The sequence below is a fragment of the Mastigoproctus giganteus genome, chromosome 11 (genome assembly GCF_048544385.1).
Source record: "Mastigoproctus giganteus isolate SK-2022 chromosome 11, ASM4854438v1, whole genome shotgun sequence".
Lineage (NCBI taxonomy): Eukaryota > Metazoa > Arthropoda > Arachnida > Uropygi > Thelyphonidae > Mastigoproctus > Mastigoproctus giganteus.
In genome coordinates, this window is record NC_143585.1 from 40,124,330 (window position 1) to 40,151,427 (window position 27,098).

At 37.5% G+C, this 27,098-nt stretch overlaps 1 protein-coding gene across 2 annotated transcripts in view; it reads right to left on the minus strand.

Moving 5' to 3' along the window:
• Positions 1-27,098, minus strand: part of LOC150077938 (uncharacterized) — a 635,130-nt gene that overhangs the window by 123,104 nt on the left and 484,928 nt on the right. For both annotated transcript variants that reach the window (XM_090384667.1, XM_090384666.1), the window contains 2 exons: positions 20,493-20,670; positions 18,861-19,078 (listed from right to left, as the gene is read on the minus strand). In XM_090384667.1, the coding sequence (XP_090240793.1) occupies positions 18,861-19,078; positions 20,493-20,670 (396 nt within the window). The remainder of the gene's footprint in view (positions 1-18,860; positions 19,079-20,492; positions 20,671-27,098) is intronic.

The window sequence follows — 27,098 nt, forward strand, 5'->3', positions numbered from 1 at the left end:
CAATAGGATTAACCGTCTGCAATTACAAGCAAGTGGCCAATAATCTAATCAAAAGTTATCAAGAATCAGAATGCTTATGTTATCTCCCCAAATATCAAGCATTTTTAGACGAACACCACAAGCATGTTATAATATGTAATTTAGCAATAGTTCCGCATATGGAATTAAGAAATGTTAGCCTATGGATTCAAATTTAGACCATGTACAAAAAATGGTTTAAATCTAATTAAAAAGCAATTGAGAAATGACTTGATACAGTTTAAAAATGGCTTACAAGTATAATACACAATTGGAGGCCTTCCAAATGTAGATTACACTTACTTACGAAGCTTTAGAAAATAAAATATGTCAGTCATATGTACAAAAGGATTAAACCAGCCAGGATATTTGATTTAAGATTAATCAAGCAACAGCTACTAGACTTACAATCTAAATTTATAATTACCACCATTGATAAAGCAGCCAATAATTATAGTAGTATATGCAAAAAATTCTACACCTCCAACTTACTGAATGAACTTAACAATAGTACCACATATAATATTGAGAATGTTAAAAGCAGTATTATCATTAAGAAAATAATGGTTATTTGCAAAAAATTAAAATTAAATAACCCAAATACTAAATTTCCTTATATACACTGGATACCAAAATTCCACAAAGCACCCATAGGATTTGTTGTTGTTATTTGGTTTTTAGGAGCATTAGCAACTAAAGCCATATTGCTCCGGGATATGCGGTGGTCATTCCCTGACTTTTCCGCATCCTCTGTATTTGGTGGTGACGGGCTCGAACCCCAGTCTAATCAAGAAGCGTGTGCTACGCACTGCTGCTCCTTCCCGCCTGGCTACGGAGGTGCCCCCATAGGATTTAGATTCATTACATTGTCCAGAAATAGTTATGCAAAGTTACCACACAAAAAACTGGAATCGCTGCTCAATATCATCTATAGTACCATAGGAGAATCAAAAATTATTATGAACGAACCAGTAATAGATTATTTAAATGATAACACCCAAAGCATCAAACATATAAGCACATCTCATAATAACTTGAAATACATCTTTAACTGCTATTATAATGAATTTCATAATACATTACTAGTACTATTGGGACTGTATCATAAATTTATGTCTATTTAACTGCTACATCTTTAATGGTAGTAACATATATAAGCAGCATATAGGAATATGCTATGGGGGTATGCAGTTCTTGTATAGTAGCAAATCTTTACCTACACTATTATGAAAGGAATATAAATAAAAGCATAATACTATATTGTTACATTGACGATTTTATTGTAATAAATGAACCCCTCTTTCAGAAAGATATTTCACCGCAGTATCTTCAGGAGTTACAACTGGAAAGTAATAACGAGAAAGATAGCACTTCAGCTGCAACATATCTAGATATAGATATACATAAAGTTGATAATAATTGGTATACCAAAGTATATGACAAACGTAGACTTTAACTTTGAAGTTATTAGCTTAATGCATTGGCATTCAAATATTGCAAAAAGGATTCATAGTAACATTATTATTTAACAGAGTTTTAGATTAATAAAAATAGGTAATAACAGCAATAGTTTAATAGAATCACTAAAAGAATTAAAAGCCAAACTGATTAGGAATGAATTCCCAGGAAAGTTCATGGAAAAATATCTTAACAGGGCTATAAATATAGCAATTAATAAATGGCATGAAAATATTAACGCAAAATTAGTTATAAATGAATTACATAATTAAAATATAATTAAATCTCGCTAAGTTTAGTCTGAGTACTTGTACATATGTATATATTAGGCACTTCCCTTGGTGCATTTTACATATAGCTTACACTGTAGAAAGTGTTGTACCTATATTTGTTCTAGGGACAGTAATTAATTTTTGGTATATTTAGCATTATTCACTCATCAGGGTACCAGCTAATTTCTTGTGAAAGTGAGTTAAAATATATCAGTCATTGTTTACTGTAATAGATACAATTCTTCATTCCACATCTGTTATACACTTTTACTGTTATTTTCTGTAAGTATTTTGCCAACATTTTCTTTTGGTACAAATTCCAGCATTTTTCTATCATTATCTTCCATGGAAATAATTATTTATTCAAGTTGGTATTAAAGTAACCAATAATAAGAGGGCACTGCTATCTTTCTTGGCCTACAGTATCCTACAGTATTTTCTTATATTTGCAAAATTTCTAATACAGGTGTACTTATTTAGGTTTTCAATTTTAATTTCTAATCTACTATTTTCTGCATTATTCAAACATCTCATGAAGTTCAATTAATATTTTCATTTGCATTATAATTTCATTCAGCATATATAAAGGCAGAAACAAGGAATATAAGTCTTTTAGCTTTGTAGTCCACTACAAGAAGGTATAGGTCATTTTCTATTTATTTAATTTCTGTTTTTACAGAAAACTAGTTTTGATTAACTAATTGAACTACTATTTTAAGTAAATGAGGATAATTTTCTAATCATTATTGGATTTATGATACATTAGGTATTCTAAAATTTCTTCTAATTTCATCAAATATCACCACATACTATAATACCAGAATCCTTACTAAAAGATCGGGCAGTTACACTGCGGTAAATCCCAAGTATCTATCTATATAAAATGCTGTTTCTATGTTTTGCTTTTTGCTTGCTAACTCTAATATTTTATACCTCAAAATCTATTAGAGTTATTCGAGGAAGATTGAGGTTTATTACTATCCTTAGTAATCCTTAGTTTTTTTTTTTTTTTTTTATGTGATCCCCAAACATGAGAGGTATTAGAACCTATAGTACTTAGTACCGTGCTTGGGTTGGAGGTTCAGAAGACGAAAGAAGATGTTTGTTGACATTGGACTTGAACTTTTGTAGACTGTAATTTTCAGGAAATACATATGTATGAAGAAAGGTTATTCCAGAAAACGGCAGTTGAATGAATAAATGAGGAAGATGAAAAGTTGGTTCTGTGGGTTTGAAATTGGACAGTAAATGGATGTTGGCTGGTGGCAGCACGTGTTCGGACTGTTTTGAAAGAGAGAGCGGGAATTATAGAAGCCAATTCAGAAGAACAGTGCCCATGGAAGTATCTATAGAAGAGGCATGCAGCAGAAACAGTACGATGAGAAAGCGAGTGGAGAGACTCTGAATCATTAATTAACCTAAATGCCCTCTTCTGAATGGAATCAAGAAGTCTGAGAGAGGTTTTGGGGGCACCCCCCCCCCAGATGTGGGAACAATATTCCATGGCAGGGTGGATTTGCTTTGTAATTTGTTATTTTTGGTTTTAGGAGCAATAGCAACTAAGGCCATATTGCTCCGGGATATGCGATGGTCATTCCCTGACCTTTCCACATCCTCCGTATTTGGTGGTGACGGGCTCGAACCCCGGTCTAATCAAGAAGCGTGTGCTACGCACTGTTGCTCCTTCCCACCTGGCTACGGAGGCGCCAGGGCGGATTTGCGATTTATACAGAGTAAGCAGCTGTTTGGAAGAAAAGTAACACCGAGAGCGAAAGGAAAACCAAGTTTTTTAGATGCAGAGGAAGCAATATTTGTAATGTGCTTGTGCCAAGAGAGATTAGAAGTCAGGGTAATCCCCAAAAGAGATATATCATTTGGCCTAGAAATCGGAGTGTCCCTAAAGATAAGCATAGGAGCAGAAGAATTCTTTTTGCGAGATATAAGACAAGACTGAGTTTTAGATAGGTTGAAATCAACTAAGTTGTCTTTGCCCCACTGGAGAATTACCTGAAGATCGGCATTTAAGGAATTGGTAGCAGATTTTCGAGAAGTTGAAGCTGATTGAGCAGGACAAGGTTTCTCAAAATGGAAAGTGGAATGCAATGTGCTATCATCGGCAAAACTATAGATAGGATTTCCAGTCAATGGAAGAAGGTCATTAATATACAAGAGGAAAAGAGTCGGGGAAAGAACTGAACCTTGGGGGACACCGGCATTAGTGGAGAAGTTAGAAGACAGAGAGCCATCTACCATCACCCTCAGTGAGCGATCAGAGATAAAACTGGATAACCAATTACTAAAAACAGTTGGCAAACCATAAGATGGAAGCTTGTTTAGAAGACCTTTATGCCAAACACGATCAAAAGCCTTTGAGATGTCAAGAGCAACTACTTGTGTTTCGCCGAACCTTTCCATTGAATTAGTCCATAAATGGGTAACATAAGTCAGAATATCACCAGTGGATCGACACTGACGGAATCCATACTGGCGATCGTTGATCAGATGGAAGGTTTCTAGGTAGTTTAAGAGCTGGCAGTTAATTGATTTCTCCATTACTTTAGAAAGAGTAGAAGTAATTGCAATGGGACGATAATTGGATGGGAGGGATTTGTCACCCTTTTTAGGAACTGGCTGGATATGAGCAAATTTCCAAACAGAAGGAAAAACACCTCTGGAATAAGAAAGCGAAAAAAGGCGGTAAAGAATAGGAGTAAGTTCAGGAGCACAGGTTTTGAGAACAAGTGGAGAAATACCATCAGGACCTGGAGCTTTCTTAGCATCAAGATTCATCAAAATCCTTCTGATATCCTTTTGACGGAAGACAACAGGGTTCATTTAGCATAAGCCTTGAGAGCCCTGTTATTTTCAGAATGGTAGATGAGCAGTGGCTTCAACTTTCAGTCACCAGCTGCATTAGCCACTAACAAGAGAGTCAGCCTATCCTTTGCAGCTTTGAAGCCCGGCATTCATTTCTCCTCTCTAGCTATGAAAGTCCTAGATAACATCTTCTTCCAATATAGGGCCCTTTCGTTGAAGTTCAAAATCTGCTGCTTAATGTAGCTTCATCAATTACCTTAGCTAGTTCATCTGGATAGCTTTCTGCAGCTTCTACATCAGCACTAGCTGCTTCACCTTAATGTTGTGGAGATGGCTTCTTTCATTAAACCTCATGACCCAACCTCTGCTAGCTTCAAGCCTCTCTTCTGCTGCTGCTTCACCTCTCTCAGCCTTCATAGAATTGAAGAGAATTAGGGCCCTGCTGTGGATTACACCTTGGCTGGTTTGATCTTCTATCCAGACCACTAAAACTTTCTCCATTCGGCAGTAAGGCTGTCTCGCTTTCTTATCACTTTCGTGTTCATTGGAGTAGCACTTTTAATTTCCTTCAAGAAATTCTCCTTTGAGTTCAACTACTGTGCTAACTGTTTGGCATGCCAACCTAGCTTACAGCCTACCTCGGTGTTCGACAGGCCTTTCTCACTAAGCTTAATCATTTATAGCTTTTAATTTAAAGTAAAAGTCGTGTGACTCTTCTTTTCACTAGCACTATACTTAGGGGCCATTGTACTGTAATTAATAATTACAATAAAATAAGTAAAAGTTTGAAACTTGCCAGAATACAACACAGATATAAAGTGCACAAATGCTGTAAACAGAATGAAATGGCTGTATAATGAATTTATGTATGGGCACTGATTTTTTTTTTTTTTTTGACGTGAATAATGTCTATGCTGGGGGTACTCTACAGTGCTCAGGCTGTCACAAAAAGTGAAACGTCTAACCGCTGTTATATCTCCGAAACTAATAGACAATAGTATAAACAATTTATACTTATTTTGTCGGGGTATATAATGCTGTTGATGAATATGCAAGAAAATTTAGAAATTTTGCTATTAATTATCATTTTTTTTGGGGGGGGGGGGGGAGACCCTAAAAAGTTCACAATTTGGTCATTTGCCATTGCACCCTGGTTACTTTCACTCTCAAAAACTTCTAAACTATGATAGATAGACATACACGGTAAGTGAAAAATTGTTCAGTAGGAAACATCGTTTTTACATATATAAATAGTTTTGATGTAGCTCTTATGGTTCCCCAGTAATAGAGATGCAAAGTTGAGAGAGTTGAAACATTCAAGCATTTTCAAGTTTGTTTTTGAAATATCTTGAAAACTATAAATGTTAGACAAAAACAGCAAGCAACAAAATTGTTGCCATCTGAGAGCTCTATAAGGATACGTAACTAGATTCCAAATCGGGTTTTTAGTTTGAGAGTTGAACAACTCGTTAAAGTAACTACTTCGTTCAGTTACTTGGCATTTGTCGAGCAGTGCAGTTGTGTTTCATTTAGTAAAGTGGCAAATATTGAAAGTTACATCAACTAAACATGTTCAAAGATTTCGACAAAATCACAAATCTAATGTTGAAAAGCAAACACCAAAGTCGGTGGCGGAACGCAAGAGAGAAAGTCATAAGCGTCAACACAAGTAAGATCAATTAGAGGCAGATGTCCGGCCAACAACATCGAAAAGAACGGTGCAATCAGTGAATGAAGATCATCAAGTCTTATACATGACTTCAAAAGAATCTGAAAGAACGTTTTTGAACAACTCGTTCAGATATGTCTGCAGTGTTTGCGACAGACTGTGGCTTCAAAATGATCTGAGATTACCAGAGCCAAACCATATACAAATTCTTGAAGACGGATTTCCAGAAGCAGAAAACAAGACATTATTTATGCTTTGCAATACATGCTTCACAAGTTTAGAATCGAGAAATGTACCATCGTTATCCAAGTCTAACGGCTTCATATATCATCCGCTGAATTTACCGCTGCTCGATTGTATAAGTGAACAGTTGGTTTCGGTTACATTGCCATTTATGCAAATTTTACACTGGTAGTTACGTATTGTCGGACAAATCATAAATGTTCCATTCAATGTGAATATGGTTAGAGGATTGCCTCGTGCTTTAGACAATCATTATGCATTCAACGTCCAAATCAAAAAGCATTTGATTCATAAACTAACTTACTTGCAAGGATATGTGAGAAAAACAGTCAAATCACTGCCAAATACCTTGGCCGCGATTTGACTGTATCAATACTCCTCTGTACAAACATTATAACATCACAGTCAATCGTTAGTTGCTGGCTAAAGTTTCATCGAGAGTTACCAATAGCGAACAAGTAGACAATGTAGAGAAGATCGCGTCGTCTGAAAGTGAAATCAAATTACTTATGGCACAGCAACACACTTTACTTTGGAATGAAGACAAATATCTTGTAATTGCTCCTGGACAACACAATCAACCGATGTTGATAGTTTATGATGAAAATGCTGAGGAACTGTCGTTTCCAGGGATATACTTAGGCCATCCACGTAAATTTAAAGATAGATTACATGTTAGTCCATTTATGATGACAACTAGTGAAATAAGACAAAAAGATCGCCGAGGAGTAATGCCACATCATATTCTATACAGGGCAGTAAAAATTTTACGCTTGAGAATAACCGAAGTTTTATATTCCACGTTCAAATGCTTCGGAGAAACTTCCAACATAAAACGCATGATAGAAGACAAAGGATTTATCAAAGAGTGCATCGAATGTAACTTGTCGTTTCTCAAATCCATTCCAAATTCTGTACACTACTGGTCTCAACGCAAGAAAGATGTCTTAGCTATGATCAGACAACTTGGTAAACCGACTATGTTTCTGACCTTGAGTTTCGCTGGCCTCATCTCTTGAAAATACTTCACAGACTAAACAGTAGCGAAGATACAGAAGATAACAATCCAATGAAAGAATTGACAGCATTGCAGCGTACGAAGCTTGTCAACGAGGATCCAGTCACATTTGTAATATACTTTAATAAGCTAGTTGACGTTATAATGCATATACTTCAATCGGAAATTCAATTTGGGAAATTCAAAGTAATTGATTTCTTCAAGCGTATAGAGTTCCAGCATTGTGGCAGTCTGCATGCTCATATTTTGCTGTGGCTACAAAACAATTCTAAAGAACTGGTTTCGGAAGGTATGCCAAAGACTGCAGAAATAACATATGAATTGTGCAGCATTGATGCTTCGAATCTTCCGTCTTACTCAAATCAAGTGCACACGCATACATTTACTTGTTTCAAGCAGAATCATGATCGATGCAGATTCAATATTCCATATTGGCCCATGGATCAAATTCGAGTTTTAATACCGATGAACACACAAGACAACTGACGTTCAAGTTTCAAACGGTGTTTTCAACAATATAAGAAAGATCTTTAAGAGAAACATTACGATACACTCGAGCAGTCTGAGAAGAGCACAAGTTGGATATGAAAACTTACTTGGATATTATTCGATCAGGATTGACAAGACCTACCATTCTAATGAAAAGAAATATGACACAACTTTGGACGAATACCTTCAATCCTTGGATAGCTGGTAAATTAAATTTGAACGTAGATTTACAGTTCATACTCGAGGAACATTCATGTGCATCACACGTAGAATATGTTAACAAAACCAACAGAGGCATAAGCCATTTGCATTGAGTTGATCAAATTGCAAGAAGAGTATCCAGATCAAGAGTACACTGACTTGTCAAAATGCGTTAGCATTAAAATATTGAACAGAGTTGAAATGAGCTCGCAAGAGGCAGCTTGGTATTTGCTTCGCCAGCCAATGTCTGAGGCTAGTAGACGCTCATGAGGCCAAGTACTTGGCCTCACGAGCATCAGAAAAGTAAGAGTATGAAGCGAACAGTTGAAGAAAACCTTGATGATGATTCTACTGACATATGGAATGAAAATATTATACAGAAATTTGAGAAAAGACCAAAAGATGGAAAGCTCGGTCAGACTTGGTCTTCGATTGCAATGTTAATAGTTTGAATTGTTTCAACTATGTATCCTACTTTAGTTACCACAAACCTTTCTTGTTGATTGTAAATCAAAATACTGAATAAAATAAAACTGATTTTATTCAGCTTAAATTGTATTCTTTCATTTCCCACGACATTATTCATGGATCCACCTTCAGCTCCACACAGAGCCAACGGTGATTTTTTTTTTTTTTTTTTTTTGTTTCTCGCAGGAAAGATGATAAAAATTTATGTTTATTTAGAGGTAATGCAAAAAATGATAAACCTGTTTAAATGCCAAAGAGGTCAAACTGTTCACACACATTTAGCAGGGTGACTATGCTCATCTGTTTAATGTATCTAGAGCAAGCACACTGAAACACGAAATGTCAGATTCATCAAGTATGGTAAAACAAAAAATTTATCAGGATGAATTGAGGCAGAAAATTGAAGCTAAATGAGAGACCACTTGACACTGTAAAGGAATGCAGCAGACCGAAAAAATAACCACAGAACTTAATGCGAGTCCCAGCAATCCACTTACTAGAAAACAGTTTGGCGAGACCTTCATAAAGCTGTTATGGCAGAGCTGCTATTGCCAATCTGCTCGTTACTGGTGGTAAAGATAAAAAGAGGATTACACCCTCTTTTTTTTTTTTTTTTTATCATTACCAGTTTTTGTGCTCCTTACACAGTTAGGCATAAGGAGTACAAAAACTGGGCATCATGATTTCTAATGCCATATTTTGAGATGAATCATCATCTACAGCTTTTCCAATAGTTTGTTTGGCTAATGCCCAAGGAAGTGCATTATCCTGACTGTTTTGTGTCAGCTGTCAAATATGGAAGAGGTTCAACAATGGGTTTGACAGAAATATCTTGGTATTCTTTAGGACCGATCATCCTGAATGGGCAAATTATTGCCACCAATTACCTTGCTATTCTGAGTGACCAGGTTCATCCTGTGACACTGTTTTCCACAAAAGAGGCCATGTTTCAAGACGATAATGCTCCAATACACACAACTGGATATGTAAAGTCTTGGATATATCTAACATAAAAATAAGGCTAATCATATCCCAAGGCCTGCACAATCACCAGACTAAAATGATATCAAGTCACTGCAGGCATATTTAAACAGGCAGTTGAGATGCAGATTTCCTCCCCTTCATTACTCAAGGAGCTTGAAATGTTCCTCCATGAAGAATAGTCCAATATTCCTCTTAAGACAGCTGAAGATGTATTTGAATCTATTACACATAGAATACAAGCTGTTTTAAAAGCAAAGCATGGTCGAATACCAAATTAGTGCCTACCTGTAACACTTATCACAGGTGTTTCCATTATTTTTTCCACCTTTGATACTACAAGCCACTTCTATTTAAGTTTAAAATTTTGTGGCTTAATGTTGTACAAAATTTCGAAATAACATAAGCATTTGCTTATATATGAGATACAGTTGTCCACTGCTATAGTGCAGTTCATCGATTTCTTGTCTGCTGATAAGTGCTGTTTTTGACAGCCTCTCCCCAGTGTTGCTCTGTTGTCCTAGAGTAGCACTTTCACTCCAAATGCCTTGGGAGGAGATCCCACATTAGTGTTTGAGTGCTTGGAAGCCCCCCCCCACGGTCTTCAATTTTATTTAAAAATCACCTTCAATTCAACAGGTGTGCTTTCAAAGGTGTGGTTTTTGAAATCAAATTTAAATCAAAGACTTTGTAGTTTTTGATTTGAATAGACTTTTTGCCAATGCTACATAAGTAATTTGGTCCTTGAGGTTGTCACAGACATTCTCTCAGATATGCCAGACAAGCTGTTCTTGCTACCTGGGAGTCTAAAACGCTGATGGAACTGATATTCGGGTGACACTCAAGTCAAAGTGGACCCAATTTCGGCGAAGTCCGGACGGTCTACGACAGCCAAATCCTCTGCTTGCACCTTCACGATGGTGGGACTGTTAGTAATCCTGGGTATAACCTTCATGCACAAGTACATGGTGGGTGACCACCCAGGTGTGAACCAACGTAAGCAGGGGTCGAGGTGTGGCGCCCACACCACATGGAGGAACGCCGCCCCTCTATGTTACCAGGCAGTACTAGGTGGTAGATGACTCTCATCAACCGGTGAAATACCACCACTTTGCTTATTGCAGGCTTGAAGTGGTGGAACCCATGTTTAGTCTCTAGAGCTAAGTTCCGGCCAACCCTTCCATCATGCAGTATGATTGATGATTTTTGAGGTTATGATGAATGTCGTGGCGAGATCCAATATTCCTTACATTTCGAGGGTACAGCTCTAAAACGGTGTTCGCAGGCCGGCCGCTAGTTAGTACAGCGGACTGAACCTATTGGTAACTCTCTAGGAAGCTTCCGGATCAGCTAGTGTATAATCTTGCTACCTCTACTCTGCCAGATAGTGACTGGAGGGAGTCCGAGTAGTGTGTATGCGGGGAGCATTGTCGAGGCCACGTTATGTCAAGGATCTGGGTATATTCTTACCACATGTACGCCATATCCAAAAATTTCATTACTTCATACAGCATGTCCCACCCACTTTTTCTTACTATTGAATACACCATGAATTGTCAAAATAATAGAGCAAGCTTATCTGCGAAAAGATCTAAACCTCCCAAGGACTTCCTAATTCATTTCACAAATATACGTGGTCTCAATTCTAATCTCAACGATGTCCATTTCCACTTGCAGTCTTCCAAACCCCGTGTACTTTTTCTGACTGAATCTCAGTTATCAGTTGATTCAACTACTGCTCATCTCAGATGTCCAAATTATTTGCTGTATGATTCCTTTCGCCTCAAAGGTGGTACTTGTGCATATGTCCGTTCTGATATTCCCTGTCAGAGACTTGGCAATTTGGAATCTCCTCTCTTTGATCTTCTCTGGCTTAAAATCTCTCTACCTCATTGTGTAAAATTCATCTGTTGTCTCTACCGTTCTCCCAACTCCACTAATCACTTGGAGCTCTTTGACTTCCTCTCTTTGCAACTTGACTTTCTCCAGTCCAACTTTCCTAACAGTGAGGTAATTTTCCTTGGTGATTTTAACGTTCACAACTCCAGCTGGCTTCCGTTTTCTAGTCACACCGACCCAGCAGGTCGAGATGCTGAGGCTTTTGCAATTACTAATGACCTAGCACAGATTGTTCATTTACCTACAAGAATACCAGACAATCCTAATCATACAGCCAATACGCTTGATCTTTTTCTCACAAACAACTCTTCTAAGTACAAGATTGAAGTGAGAGGTCCTTTAGGCACTTCAGATCACAACTTGGTGATTGCCTCTTCTCCAATGGAACCTTTATCTCATGGCTATTCCCAACCTCGTATTGTTTAGCATTACAAGAATGCAAAATGGGATGACCTGCGAGACTTCTTTTCTTCATTTCCTTGGTCTGATTACTGTTTCAAAACTTCTGATGTCAACGTTTGCTCAGATTGTGTCAGTGAAATTATTCTTGCAGGAATGGAATCCTTTATCCCACACTCCACTTTAAAATCTCGTCCTTTATCTAAACCTTGGTTTTCCAATAAACGTGCTAAGGCTGTCCAAGAGAAGAACGTTGCATATCGTAATCGGCTTGTTTCTAATTCTTCAGTTTCATTTTCTGCCTACACCAAAGCTCGCAACAATTGTAAAGCAGTTATTAATCAGTCCAAACTAGAGTTTGAACAGGCTAAGAGTAGAAAACTTGCTTCTTGCCCTAATGGTAGCCGAGCATTCTGGTCTCTTGCCAAAGCTATTGGCCGCAACTTTTGCCCATCTCTGCTCCCACCTCTGTCCAAACCAGATGGTTCTGTTGTCACTTCAGCCAAGGATAAAGCTGACCTGCTAGCATCCCATTTTTCTTTGAGCTCATGTATTAATGATCTTGGTAAAACACTTCCCACCATTCCTAACACGCTCCATTCAATGCCTCCTGTGGTCTTCCGTCAAAAGAATATCAGAAAGCTCCAGGTCCCGATGGTATTTCTCCACTTGTTCTCAAAACTGTGTTCCTGAACTTACTCCTATTCTTTGCCACCTTTTTTCACTTTCTTATTCCAAAGGTGTTTTTCCTTCTGCTTGGAAATTTGCTCATATCCAGCCAGTTCCTAAAAAGAGTGACAAATCCCTCCCATCCAATTATCGTTCCATTGCAATTACTTCTACTCTTTCTAAAGTAATGGAGAAATCAATTAACCGCCAACTCTTAAACTACCTAGAAACCTTCCATCTGATCAACGATCGCCAGTACGGATTCCGTCAGTGTTGATCCACTAGTGATATTCTGGCTTATGTTACCCATTTATGGACTAATTCAATGGAAAGGTTCGGTGAAACGCAAGTAGTTGCTCTTGACATCTCAAAGGCTTTTGATCGTGTTTGGCATAAAGGTCTTCTAAACAAGCTTCCATCTTATGGTTTGCCAACTGTTTTTAGTAATTGGTTATCCAGTTTTCTCTCTGATCGCTCACTGAGGGTGATGGTAGATGGCTCTCTGTCTTCTAACTTCTCCACTAATGCCGGTATCCCCCAAGGTTCAGTTCTTTCCCCCACTCTTTTCCTCTTGTATATCAATGACCTTCTTCCATTGACTGGAAATCCTATCCATAGTTTTGCCGATGATAGCACATTGCATTCTACTTTCCATTTTGAGAAACTTTGTCCAGCTCAATCAGCTTCAAGTTCTCGAAAATCTGCTGCCAATTCCTTAAATGCCGATCTTCAGCTAATTCTCCAGTGGGGCAAAGACAACTTAGTTGATTTCAACCATTCTAAAACTCAATCTTGTCTTATATCTCGCAAAAAGGATTCTTCTGCTCCTATGCTTATCTTTAGTGACACTTCGATTTCTAGGCAAAATGATATATCTCTTTCGGAGATTACTCTGACTTCTAATCTCTCTTGGCACAAGCACATTACAAATATTGCTTCCTCTGCATCTAAAAAACTTGGTTTTCTCTTTCGCTCTCGGCATTACATTTCCCCCAAACAGCTGCTCACTCTGTATAAATCGCAAATCTGCCCTGCCATGGAATATTGTTCCCACATCTGGGGTGGTGCCCCCAAAACCTCTCTCAGGCTTCTTGATTCCATTCAGAAGAGGGCAGTTAGGTTAATTAATGATTCATCTCTAACAGAGTCTCTCCACTCGCTGTCTCATAGATGCACTGTTTCTGCTGCATGCCTCTTCTACAGATACTTCCATGGGCACTGTTCTTCTGAATTGGCTTCTATAATTCCCGCTCTCTCTTTCAAAACAGTCCGAACATGTGCCGCCACATGTACTGTCCAACTTCAAACCCACAGAACCAACTTTTCATCTTCCTCATTTATTCATTCAACTGCCGTTTTCTGGAACAACCTTCCTTCATACGTATTTCCTGAAAATTACAATCTACAGAAGTTCAAGTCCAATATCAACAAATATCTTCTTTCGTCTTCTCAACCTCCAACCCAAGCACGGTACTAAGTACTATAGGTTATAATACCTCTCGTGTTTGGGGTTTTCATAAAAAAAAAAAAAGGTAAGGATAAAACAGCTAAACTGCAAGCCAAACTGGAAATATACACTTCATCTATCCTCCCAATCAGTGAGTCATGACAAAGAGAGTGCCCACATGGAGTTTTAATTAACTGATGTTCATTGAAGAGTTTTTTTTATAAAACTTCTCTTCAGAAAATGTCCTTTGCTGACAGGTGGTTGTTTTTAGTTGTATCCAGATGCACAGATCAGCAATGCCGTTTTCAATTTACTTTACAGTCAATTTTAGTTTGTGTAGTTAATTTCAACTTTTTTTTTTAAATAGCCACAAAAAGATAAAGTGAGTTAACAAGTACTAATAACACAAAGTAAAAAGCTATCAGAAAAACTTGTCATTGTAATCAGTAACAAAGGAACGAGATGCAAAATATAATTTTGGCATCATATACAGTCAGTCCTCGTATAGCATGATAGTTGTGTTCCTAGAAACCCTTGTGCAATATAAATAACAGGCCCTATGGGAAAAAATAGGGTTAGGCGCCGACCACTCAAGATTGAACACATATTTGTAACCAAAACATTACCAAAACAATAAATAATCGCAATAAAATACTTATGTATTTTATTACGACTATTATGTAATAAAATATTGCTGATGCTTTTGCTTCTATCGTAAGCAAACCTGTTCTTTGTTTGATCTTCTATCCAAACAGATGACAGCCATTCCATCTCTTCCAGTTCTCTGTGTCTTGATTAAATGGATTTTGTTACACTTTGAGTTGTTCCTTCTATGAAAGTTGTTTTTATTTTCCCTGCATTTTTTTAAATTCTCGGTGTTGCCTCATTTAGGCCGGTAACATGTGCAATATCAAATGTTTTTTGTTTTTTTCCCCATTTTGCTCAAAGCGTTTCACAATTTCATATTTTTTCTCTATCGACAGACTAGCCATACGGCTTACCAGGGAAACCCTGGTATGCCGTGTGTGTGTGTGTGTGTGCGCGTACACTGATATATATATATCTAGTAATACCCCGACTTACGCTAATTCAGAGTTACGCAGTTCTTGATTTTTTCATTTGGCAACACTGCCGCCCACTATCTTCACAGTTGTTTTTCATATGTTATCGATATACGGTGCAACGGCAGAGAGTGAGAGCGAAAGATGAACAAAAGTCAACTTTGCTGTGCATGAGCTGCACACATATACAAGAATTTGTATTCCAACTGTCATATTTATATGTGTGCGTTCGAATTCGTGCTCAACTTTTGTCAGAAATTACATCGTTTTCACGAGAGAAATAGATCGCGTTGGTCGAGCCTGTATGTCAGTCCTCGTATAACACGTGTTTACACTACACGAATTCGATCATACACTATTTATAAATAGGGTAACGATATCTTATAATATAACACGAACCAAATTGGCTTATGCACAATTCGCCTTTGTGTTTACAAGAAATGGCAGTCGAACGCAGAATCACCCCAACCGAACGCAACACGATAGGAATGAAGAGAAGATTCTGAAAATGTATTTGTTTTTTATATCAGTGAAGGGGAAACACGTTTCACCATAATAACGTAAAAACCAACACAATTCCAGCTATCGGTATGCAATTAGATCGAGTTTACTACCAGTTTATAACAGATTCCACTAGCAGAAACAACTGGATTTTTATTGTTTTATGGTAGTAACCCCTAGAAATGTGAGGTGTTAATAGCATATCTCTGCATTTATGGTGTTGTTTATTCAGTTGCTACATGCACGTAGCTTTGTTTATGCATATCAAGCATAAACAAATGTTTATGCTTGATATGCATAAACCTCGTTTTGTAATTGTGCTTTATTCCTTAAAAATGAGTAAAATACTTAAAAGGTGTGAAAAGGAAGCGTACTGGTGAAGACACTGCAGATTCAGAGAGAAAAAGAAAAGCAATTATCGATAAACAGAGGCGGACTGGGTCAAAAAATTCTTACCCGGGAAAATTTATAGTGGCCTCATACTATGGTTTATGGCCAAAATCACACCAGCCCACCGGGGTTTCCATGGTAAGGCTTATGGCCAGTCCGCCTCTGTCGATAGAGAAAAAATATGAAATTGTGAAACGCTTTGAGCGAAATGAAAGACCATGTGATACTGCACATGCTACAGACCTAAATGAGGCAACGGCAAAAAGCACATGACAATTGCAAACTTGACAGAAGGTCTCAGCTCAATTGAAAATGGCTTAAAAACTTTAGAAAACATAGACTCCAACGAAGAACACGTTATAGCTACAAAGCAAGGAATAAAAAAATTATTAGCTTGCTACGAAGAAATTCTGCGTGAAAAAAAGAAGGCGCTGTGTCGTCAGACGGATTTGTTAGATTTTATGAAGCCATCGACATCGAAATAACTTTTTTTACGTAAGTCATTTATTTTTTTAATATATATTTTGTATTAATATGTATAAAGTAAAGAACTGCAATTTTATTATTATTTTTCTTCTAAACTAGTGTTTTTGTTAGTCCTTGGTCCCAATTAAACAAAATTTATATGTATTTATATGCAAAGTTGTACCCCAACTTACGCGAATTCGACTTAAGCGATTTTCGTCGGACCCACCTATCACGTAACTTCGGGGTATTACTGTATATCTAAATATATTTAAAAATAGATGGGTTTCTTGGAAAAAAATTATGTGCATAACACAGTAACAGGGAAAGTAGTAGACTTACCTATTTTATGTAGAAAGATTCAATAACAACATAATAAAATAAGATTGTAACTTTGTGTATCTATTATTTGTGTAAACTATCTGTGTAAATTAGTAAACTATTTATTTAACATGGAACTCATCTCCATTTGGCTATAACCATGGAAGAAAGAAAGATTACACTAGTTTTTTTTTTTTTTTGTTTTTTTAATTATTATTTTTAATTTTTTAAACTTGGTCACAGAAAAGATTTCTATTATTGGTGGCTGAGGTAATTTAAAATATGCATCTACTGAGTAAGTACTGTAGTACTCTGGTAAAATCCATGTTTTTTTAGTCTCTGCTAGCTTAGCTGTTCATTTGCTTATCTTCATCTTTCTCAACAAAGACAGCCATTGCAGCTTCTAAATGGGTAAAGATTTCTGACTTGTTCATCGTTGTATTCATTTTTTGAACTGCAGATTTAATATATTTTTAAATCAGATTTTCATTCTTTAAGTTAAGGAATTCTTTTTCAGTCAGATATTTATCACGTGATTTGGTTAAATTGATGGCAACCAATCTCCTCAACATTATTAAAGCCACTTTTTTTTGTAGTCTCCAACATGTTTCTTTGTATATTCAATGCTCTCCCATTCAAAGGCAATTTTAGATTCAATCAGGCCAAACTTTTCCTCTGATCTCAATTCATGTGTTGTCTTAATTTCCTTCTATGCTGCTTCTTCCTTTCATGGGTATTTTGTATCCACTTTAAAAAGTGGCTATTGAAGTGAAACCAATAAATAATAATAGTAAACATAGCACAAATTAAAATAATTCTACTTGCTAAATGATGCTTTGGGCTATTTAGTTGCACAATTTTTAATATTTTATAAATTTACTTTAAGGTGTGTCTGGAGCACACGCACACTTTTTTCACTTCAGTGGCATTCATTAATTTAAACTGTTTAAATCTACTTTTTCTTTTAGCACCTCATTCTAGATAGCAGAAAATCATCATTCATTCATTCACTTTCACAGGAATTCTAGCAGTACCCTTTTCTGCACACAAATTAATGAGATGATAAGGAGAGCCTATTACCATCAAGTGCTCAATTTCCTTGTGTAATACTCTTACTACTCCAGTTTTTAGGGCCTACAATAACATAGGCAGGCCTGATGTAGACCGTCAGGCCTGCCTATGTTATTGGAGCACGAGTGCTTAGTACACGCTCTTTGAGTGGACTGGATTCCAAGCCTGTGACTGCTAAATACGATTCACGTTTGTATTGATTGATTTATTGTAAACTCCACTGACCTGGTGGTTGTGCTGGAGTATAAACAAGATTTTTAATTTTTTTTTTAAATTAAAAAATCTTGACTTTGCATCTTTTGCAAGTTAACACATGCAAGTAATAACATAAGTGACAATTTACTAGTAATGTAAGTACACATCAGTGTAAATCAAACAGATGTAACTCAAGAAATGCCTGTATAATGGAAAACTTTTTGAAAACAATAACAGAGAATGATATATAAACCTATAGTCAAATACAAGGCCTGGATAAGTGACAAAAATGGGATTAACTTATATTACTTCCAGTGATATTAAAAATGTTCCCACTTCTAGGCAATATGAAAGAATTTAAAAAAGCATTTTGAAGCTGAGTGGTCATTAGCAAGATTGCAGTAGCACACACTCTTTAAGTGGACTGTAGTTCAAGCCTGTGTGACTGCTAAATGCAATTAATGATTGCATTCCTGATTTATTCTAAACTCCTCTAATCTGGTGGTCACAGTGGAGAATAAACAAGACATTTATAAATAACAAAAGCAATACTGACCATGATGATAAAAAGAGAATCATTATCAAGGCTTGTAGTGCTGCAGAAAGGGAAAATGTTAACTACAACATTTAAAGCTTCTGATAAAATTATAACCAAAGTGGATTGAGAGGGGGAGTTGCTCAACTGAACTGAGCATGGTAAGAGTGTACTACAGAATATCAAAGGATGTCATAATCATATAAAATAATCTTGTCAATTTTATTATGGATCATTCTATATAGTAAACAAAACAAATTTTAAAAAAATCACCTTCGCCCATGTGGAGGGACTGAACATCTCTCTCTTGTTCAACTAAATCACAAAATTGGTCTCCAACATTTGTCAGTAGAAATTTTGAGGTATTTACATCTAAATCAGCAGGCGGATTATCAGCTTGTGGTAACCAAAGCTTTAAGTCTTCTACGTGGGCATCAAATGGCTCATAAAAACCAGCAGGAATTACTGTACCATGATGACCATAACGAAGCCTAAAGAAAAAAAAAAATAATAATAAAATAAATAAATAAATATTAATAAACAAGTACACAAGACAATTTTAGAAGCAAGCAAAATTTTGATTTTTGAGGGGGGGGGATCCCCACGGCATTTGGAAGGCAGGGGCCAGCATTTGCAAGCACTGTGAGCCGTTCTAGGACTGCTGTAGTGAAGGCGTGGTGGTAATGGTCCAAAGAGGGATGCAGACAACCACCCAATGTGCTGGGATAGGGAGATCACCATTGTATGACAGTCGAGGCAAATGGTGGTTGGCATGTGCTATCTGGGACAACAGGCAGCTCGTAATTCCCTAATTAATGGCAGGCTACAACTAGGGTATACATCATCCAGCAGATGTTCTTGAGGACTAGCTTAGACAAAGGGACCGGTTCATCTGCTCATATTGACTGACCGCACAGACATGTCTGCCTGAAGTGGGCATGGGAGCACAGTTCCCGGACACTGGATGAATGGAAAGAGTCGCCCGATCTGACAAATAAAGGTTCAACTCGATTATACCGAAAGATGGGTACTTATTTGACAGTGAACGGCTGCAACCAGACTGCAAATTTGGAAAAAAACAGGTCAGTGGGAGTGTTGGTGTGGTTTGGGAGATGTTTTCATGGACTTCAATGGGTCCCCCTCATCCTCACTGAACATACCTTCACCACCAGATCCTAGCTCAGCAATGTTTCAGACCAAGTTTTATCATATGTGGTGTGTGTGTCCGGAGGGCATTGGACTCTTTCAACAAGACAATGCCCATGTCACAAGATCCACACTTGCAAGTCACATCCACACATTTTGTGTGCTTCCCTGGTTGCCAAATTCCTGACACCAATTTCATCGAACATTCGAGGAATGCAAAATTTGCCAGTCCACACCAGTGCCTCGCTTCGTTACCCAACTATAGGATGCCCTTCTGCCCAGCTGGTCACCTTTCACAGTGTTATGGAGTCAGTGCTACATCAGGTGCAAGTGGATGTTATGGCAAAAGGTAGGCCAACACGTGCTGCTTTCCATATTTTCTTTGAACCGAAGAAATCATGAAAAGCAGCACAGTGCAAGGATTGCTATCTTCCCATTCCAAAAGGCTTGGGTTTGAATCCTCTCAAGACAAGACAAGAGAAGTTACGAATATTTTCACAGATCACGGACAAGTTAATCAGCCTTTGGCAACAGTTCAATAATGTGCAAAATAGCACTGAAGTGATGAGATATGGTGTCTACTTCTGTGCGAAGTCTTTATATACCTTCTAAACACACACACAAAAAAAAAAAAAAAGAAAAAGAAAGGAAGGAAAAAAACAGAAAGAGAAAAAAAAAAAAAGAAAGAAAGAAAGAAAGAAAGAAAGAAAGAAAAACAAAAGTAAAATGGTGTACAAATATTAAGATAAAATAACATACTTTCTATATGCATAGAATCGACAAAATATGTTCTGGAATTTCTTGCTGCGATAATGAAGGTTTCGGCACTCTCTGCACCTTGGCAATTTAGGTGCAACATCAAAACAGGAAGCGTCTTGAAGGAAAGGTCTCCCTGTTCTTTTGTAATATGTATGACATGGTCTTTCAAATCTTCTACCTAATCAACAATAAGTAATTAAGATAAAATATAATGAATATTTAATATTTATATTTCAGTTACAATGACAACTCATATCTGAAATAGTTTGCATCTACACTGTTTTAAATATTATGTCATAACACAATATTAAATATTATATCTTAAATATTAAGACAATTTTCATAATTGAAGATAAGTTGATGACCATAATGTTTTTCTACAGTTAGGTGATTCTAATTTACATATAACAAATGCAAACATGTTCTGCACTGAGTGCGCAATTTATTAGGTACACACCTAATATCAACTAAGTTCCCCTTTAGCACTCAGAATAGCTGAGAACTGTTATGACGTCGACTCATTTGTCGATCTTTACTTGAAATAACTTGTTTCACCTCATCTTAAATTCTCAGCTGGACTGGGATCTAGTAACTGGGAAGAGCACCACAGTAATCTCAATTCATGGCCATTTCCTGTAACCAGATCTGTAGAATTCTGACCTTGTAACATGGCACATTATCTTGCTGGAAGAACCCATTTGCAAACAAACACAATGCAGTCATGAAAGATGGTTAGAAACATTTCCAGATATTCTCTGGCACCCAAATGTTTTCCACAGGCATCAATAGGCCTGATGTGCATTACAAAAAAACATTCCCCACACTGTTGACACCTGGAGAGGTGATCCTATGGATTCTTACTGTTGTTGCCATATTCTGCTCATTCCAAAAGCATAAAACAACAGGAACTAGGATTCGTCAGAGCAGGCAATTCTCTAATCTTCTACTGTCAAACTGTTGGTGTTCCAGAGCCAAATATAACTATACTTTGTTTTATGCTGAAAGGAATGGAACCCAATTTGGTCCATAACTGCAATATCCCTTATGTGAAAAAGGTATAACAAGCTGTGCACTCTGAAACGACTACTTGGTTACCACTGTTGTACAGAGTTGTTATTTGAAATTTAAAAGAAAGCTATGGTATGTAGCCTTTCCTGTTACCTTTCACAAGTCATTAGATCTGGTGGCCTCTCACATCAATGAGTTGTTTTCAACCACAGAATTTCCACCCGCTGAATGTTATTCGATTACTGAACCAATCTTAATACACTCAAGAGAAAGTCATACATGACCCCGCAAGAGGGTAGTAGTTTACAAAATACTCATACCAGCACATCTGGTGTTGACTACCATGCCACGTTCAGTCACTTAAATCTTTTGTCTTGCCCATTCTCTAATTGAATTCACACACACAGTATACCTTACACAGATGAATTTTGATATAGAATATTATAGATAAATACATTCTCTTCTTTTATACTTTGCTAATCAATTCCTAGACCATCACTGTATTGCTGGGACATCGTCCTTTTTTGGAAAAACTAGAAGAGAATTAAAACTAAACACGTATACGTATTTAGTTTGTTTACAGAACCAAACTAAATACATATAGAAAGAAATAGCAACTTAACTTTGGTTTTTAAGTTGCTATTTCTTTGAATATGGGTATAATGTTGAACATAATATATTATCCACACCACTCACAGAAATATCTACTCAGTTGATCGGGTTTAAAAACGCAATTTAAAAAAAAATTTAAATTGCATTTTTTTTCAAACATAAACAGTTTGATTACACTCTTGGATTTTAATGAGCAATCTTACAGCCAAATTGTTCATTTTACTGTAGATTTTATCTGCTGATGTCGAAGGACATCAGATCTGGAATATCCAGCACATGTACTGTGTTTGATGTAAATCAACTCTTAAGAAATCATCTTCACACACTGCAATAATATCTGTTATCACACTACTAAAGCTTCTTCCCTTTTCCTGCTCAAAAAACTTCTTTTAATTTTGTGTATGATCAGTGACAGAGTATAAGTTGAAACCAACTTGTTTGAATGGAAAGTGGCTGTGTCCTACGCCGGTTGCTTGTCATATCTTAAATTGAACTTTACAAGAACAGAAAACAGTAAAATAATGTTTAAATGCTAGAACAAAAGATTTAACATTTTTGAGCTTGCTCTCACTGATATATTTCATCAGGATTCAACAGCCAAACGTTCCATATGACATGAACTACAAGGGGGAGAAAAAAAAGAGAGAGGGGGAAAAAAGCTCCCCTCATGATTTGAACATACATAAAGTATAGTGGTAAAAGAATACAGTAATTCAATTTTGCACATGCATTGAATAATTCTCTGACTTTCATGAAATTCACTAACACAATGAATTCAAGAAAAACTGCGACAAGTTGGTTTCACATTCACATTTAGAGAATTCATATACATATGAACAGGAAGAATGTATATCTGTCCTCTGTATCTACTGCTTCAAGAGTTACTATCCTGACAGCAAGCTTCAATTTTAGCAAATCTTTCATGTTCAAAAAGACCCTCCTACACTTCACTATGTAATCCTCTCTTAGTTGGTTACATCTAAGAATTACTCTGATGTCCTTTCAGAACTTTTCAAATAATGTTTCAAATTCTGACTGTTGAGTGCAACAAGAGAAATTAATGGCACAAAATGGACTGCCAGTATGCAAAATCTATAAATTTTCTGATGGGCAACACTACCAAATAATTCTGGTACAGTTTCCTGAGGTTTTTCCAATAAATCACTCAACGAGGCTACTCTTTTCACATGCAATTGAATTTTAAGATGCTTGTTTCAGCAACTGTTTCCTAGTAAAACTGAAAGGAATATTTAAAGCAAAACAAAATAATTTTTTTATACATGTGGAATGCCCCCTGTGGATACTCTGCATTGATTGTTGACTGTTTTCTTGCTTATGTGATTCATTTTAAAATTATAAACAGCATGAAAATGAAAAAAAAAAAGGCACACAAAAGATGATCATAAAATGCAAACTGAATAACAATAGGTCTTCCTGAAATCAATTGGCAGGGTTGTTAATAACAGTATGCTATTGCAACAGAATCTAGAAAAGTAGGGCAGATGGGTTGAGAAGTGGCAACTGAAGTTTTAACATTGACAAATGCAAAGTACTGCATATGGGCAGCAGTAACCCCAGCAAAACATACCAAATATGTGTTACTACACTCAGGTTACTGGAGAATGAAAAGCCCTGGGAGTAATTGTGCAGTGAGATTTGAAGTTTCCGAGCAGTGCAGACAGGCTTCCAGAGGAGGTCTTCATGGGGTCTTGATAATGGTGCACAGGAATTTTGCTAACAGGGATAGGTGATTATCCCTTTGTATAAGGCAATGGTCATACCATACCTTGAGTACTGCATTCAGGTCTGGATGCCTCATTTTAGGAAGGATGTAGAGTTGCCATAATGAGTACAGAGAAGGACAAGATTCATGGAGGAAAGAAGGGGTGCTCTTACCAAGAAAGGCTTAAGTTCCGCAAATTGCAGTGGCTGGAGACTAGACACTTGCGATGTGATCTGAGTGAGGTGTATAAGGCCTTGAATGGTTTGAGCAGGCTCAATACTGATGGGATTCTGAGGGGACATAAATTCAACACACAAATTAATCACATTAATGTGTGCTGACTCTCTTTAAAAATTACAGCTGTGAATTACAGGTTCCGAAAAAGCGATAAGTGTTTGCCTTTTTATTTACCTAATTGTTATTTTATATTGTACTTTATAGGTAGTCTTATAGTTACGCTGGTTATTTTAATTTTAATTTAGATAAAGAGTTTTTGTAGATTATTACTTAATATACGTAAAACCGTTATTTCATTCGAATCTTGCAACCACTGTTTTTGTATAGAGTAGTAGGGAATTCAAATTTTTAATTGTGGTAATTAGGTAGCTCTAACGTATAATTATATAGCATAATACGCATCACTGCATTTAGGATTCTATTAGATAGAGTAGTATTGACAATTAATTAATCAAATTTATTGACCTTATTAATTTAAAATATCATGCCCCAGACAAGAGCAGCAAAGCAACAGGCACAAAGTGGCAGGAGTGCTGTGACTTGGGGGAGAACTGAGGGGGCAATTCTCCAACGCATCACAGCCTAAAAAAATGTGCAACTTGTGAAATGTTTGCCGAACTATCTGGAAGAGAACATGATCTAGCCAAGGAGGATGTCTTTGGGTGTGCCAGGTGCAGAGAGTGTCTAGAAATTAGGCATCAACTCAGCGTTCTACTGGGCTTCTATGAGAGCTTGAGGTGTAGGGTAGATGCCCTCGAAGAAATTAATATGAGGGGCCCATCAAGCTCTCAGCTGCCCAACTCACCGCCAGAGCTCACTCCTGGGGATCAGGCAACACAACGGCAATCTCCAATGCAGAATCCGCTGGTCCCAAAGGAACTAGTTATTGTTGGTGACTACTGTCAGGGAGACGGGGAATATATTGTGTAAAAAGAATAGAAGGAACAGGACCAGGGTATGTCTGCCAGGGGCAAAAGTTGATATTGTTGTACACTTGGCACCAATGACATTAAGAGTAGGAGATCTGCAGACTTACTTAACAAGTACAGGTCAATGTTGCAAAAAAGTCATGAGTCAGGGTTAAATTTGAAAATGTCTGCAATTCTGCCCATACACGATAGGATGGAGTACATGATGAGAGCCTTTTTATCGATCAATTCGGCCCTGGAGGGAACGTGCAAGGCTCAAGGGGTAGAATTTTTTTCAGCATGGTCTATGCTTGTTAACAGGAGAGACTGCTTCTACAGGGATGGGATACAGATAAATAGAAAGGGTGCAAGAATATTTGCTGATGCTATAGAGGCAATGTTAGGTGGGTCGGAAAACTGCTAGCTTTGAGGGATACAAGAACTAATAGTTTAACAGTAGCCACAGGCAGAAGTGAAGGTGATTCTTGCACAACTTCTATTAGAATATGTAGCGATCCGGTGTGAGGGGTGTTGGGGGTTTCAGGGACACATGGCAGTCATCGTGAAAGAGGTGGGTACAAAGGGTACTAGGAAAGTTTTGCAATACAGCTTTGTTTATTTAATTTTTTCAAAGTAATTTCCTCTACATTCAATACACCTCTCCATCCTCCGAAACCAATCTTTAAACCAGTTCTGCCAAGTTTCACTAGGGAGTAAAGCACACTCATTGTCCCAATCCCGTAGAAGGTCCTCATCACTGGAAAACCGCCTCCCTTTTAGCTTCATTTTCACATGCGGGAACAGTGCAAAGTCGCAGGGAGCAAGGTCTGGACTGTAGGGAGGATGCTCGAGAAGTTTCAGTCCTGTTGTAGTCAAATATTCACTGTAGGCTTTGGCGCGGTGAGCTGGAGCATTATCGTGATGGAGGTACCAGGTGTCCATTCTTGACTTTGGCCGCAGGTTCTTCATAGATCCAATGACTTTAGGGAGACATTGTTCAGTATACCACTTAGCTGTGACTGTCTTCTGCGTGTCCAAAACGACACGTTCCACAATTCCACTCGATTTGAAAAATACAGCTATCATTTTCTTCTTTACAGATCGGGATTTTCTGACAATTACGGGTGTGTCGTCATCATCAAAGACCCAAACTTTGTTTTGAGCCTTGGTCGGCAGATCGTAATAGTACAGACAAGTCTCGTCACCTGTCACGATGTTGTTCACATACCGAGATTGTCCCTTATCAAACTTTTTTAACATCTCCCGGCACCAAGTCACACGTCGTGTCATCTGCTCTTCAGTCAGTTGATGCGGCACCCAGAGAGAACAGTTTCTTCACGTGCAAATGATCTTGCAGAATCGAACGAATTGCTGGTGCATTTAGGCCCAAAGTATCCTCTATCTGTTGGTAGGTCACTCGCCTGTTTTCGTCAAGCATTTTCCTCACAGCAGTAACGTTTTCCGCCGTAACTGACGTTCCTGGCTTTCCCGGCCTCTCAGAATCCTCCAGAGTAGAAATTTCCCCTTTGGAATTCTCTATACCACCTGAATATCGTTGTATGATGTGGACAATCATCATCTAGTGCAAGAGTCATTTCTTCTAAGCACTGGTCTATGGTTAAACCATGCACGAAATTATACCGCAAAACTGTCCTTATCTCATTTCGTGACCACGATGCCATCGCAAGCACTTTACACTCTCACTACTAATGAATAACTGAGCCCATCGACTTGGCGCGGCAGCTACTATGCACGTGTGAACATGTCTCAACATGCAGCAACAAGCAGCTTCCTGTGATTCATTGTTGCGTCATATTGCAAAACTTTCCTAGTACCCTTTGTATATGGGATGTGTCAGAGGGAATAGGAATAGCTGCATGTATACCAATGCTAGAAGTATAGTAAATAAATTTGATGAATTTGAAGTGTTGGTCAAGACATCAAAGGCAGATATTGTTGGAATATCAGAGATGTGGTGTCACACTGATATAAGGAAGGCTGAACTGGAATTTGGGGAGAACAATGTGTACAGAAAGGATAGGAAGGGAGGAGGTGTCATGCTGTTAAGAAAAACAAAATCAAAAGAAGTGCATCTAGTTGATATAGATGAACAGCGCA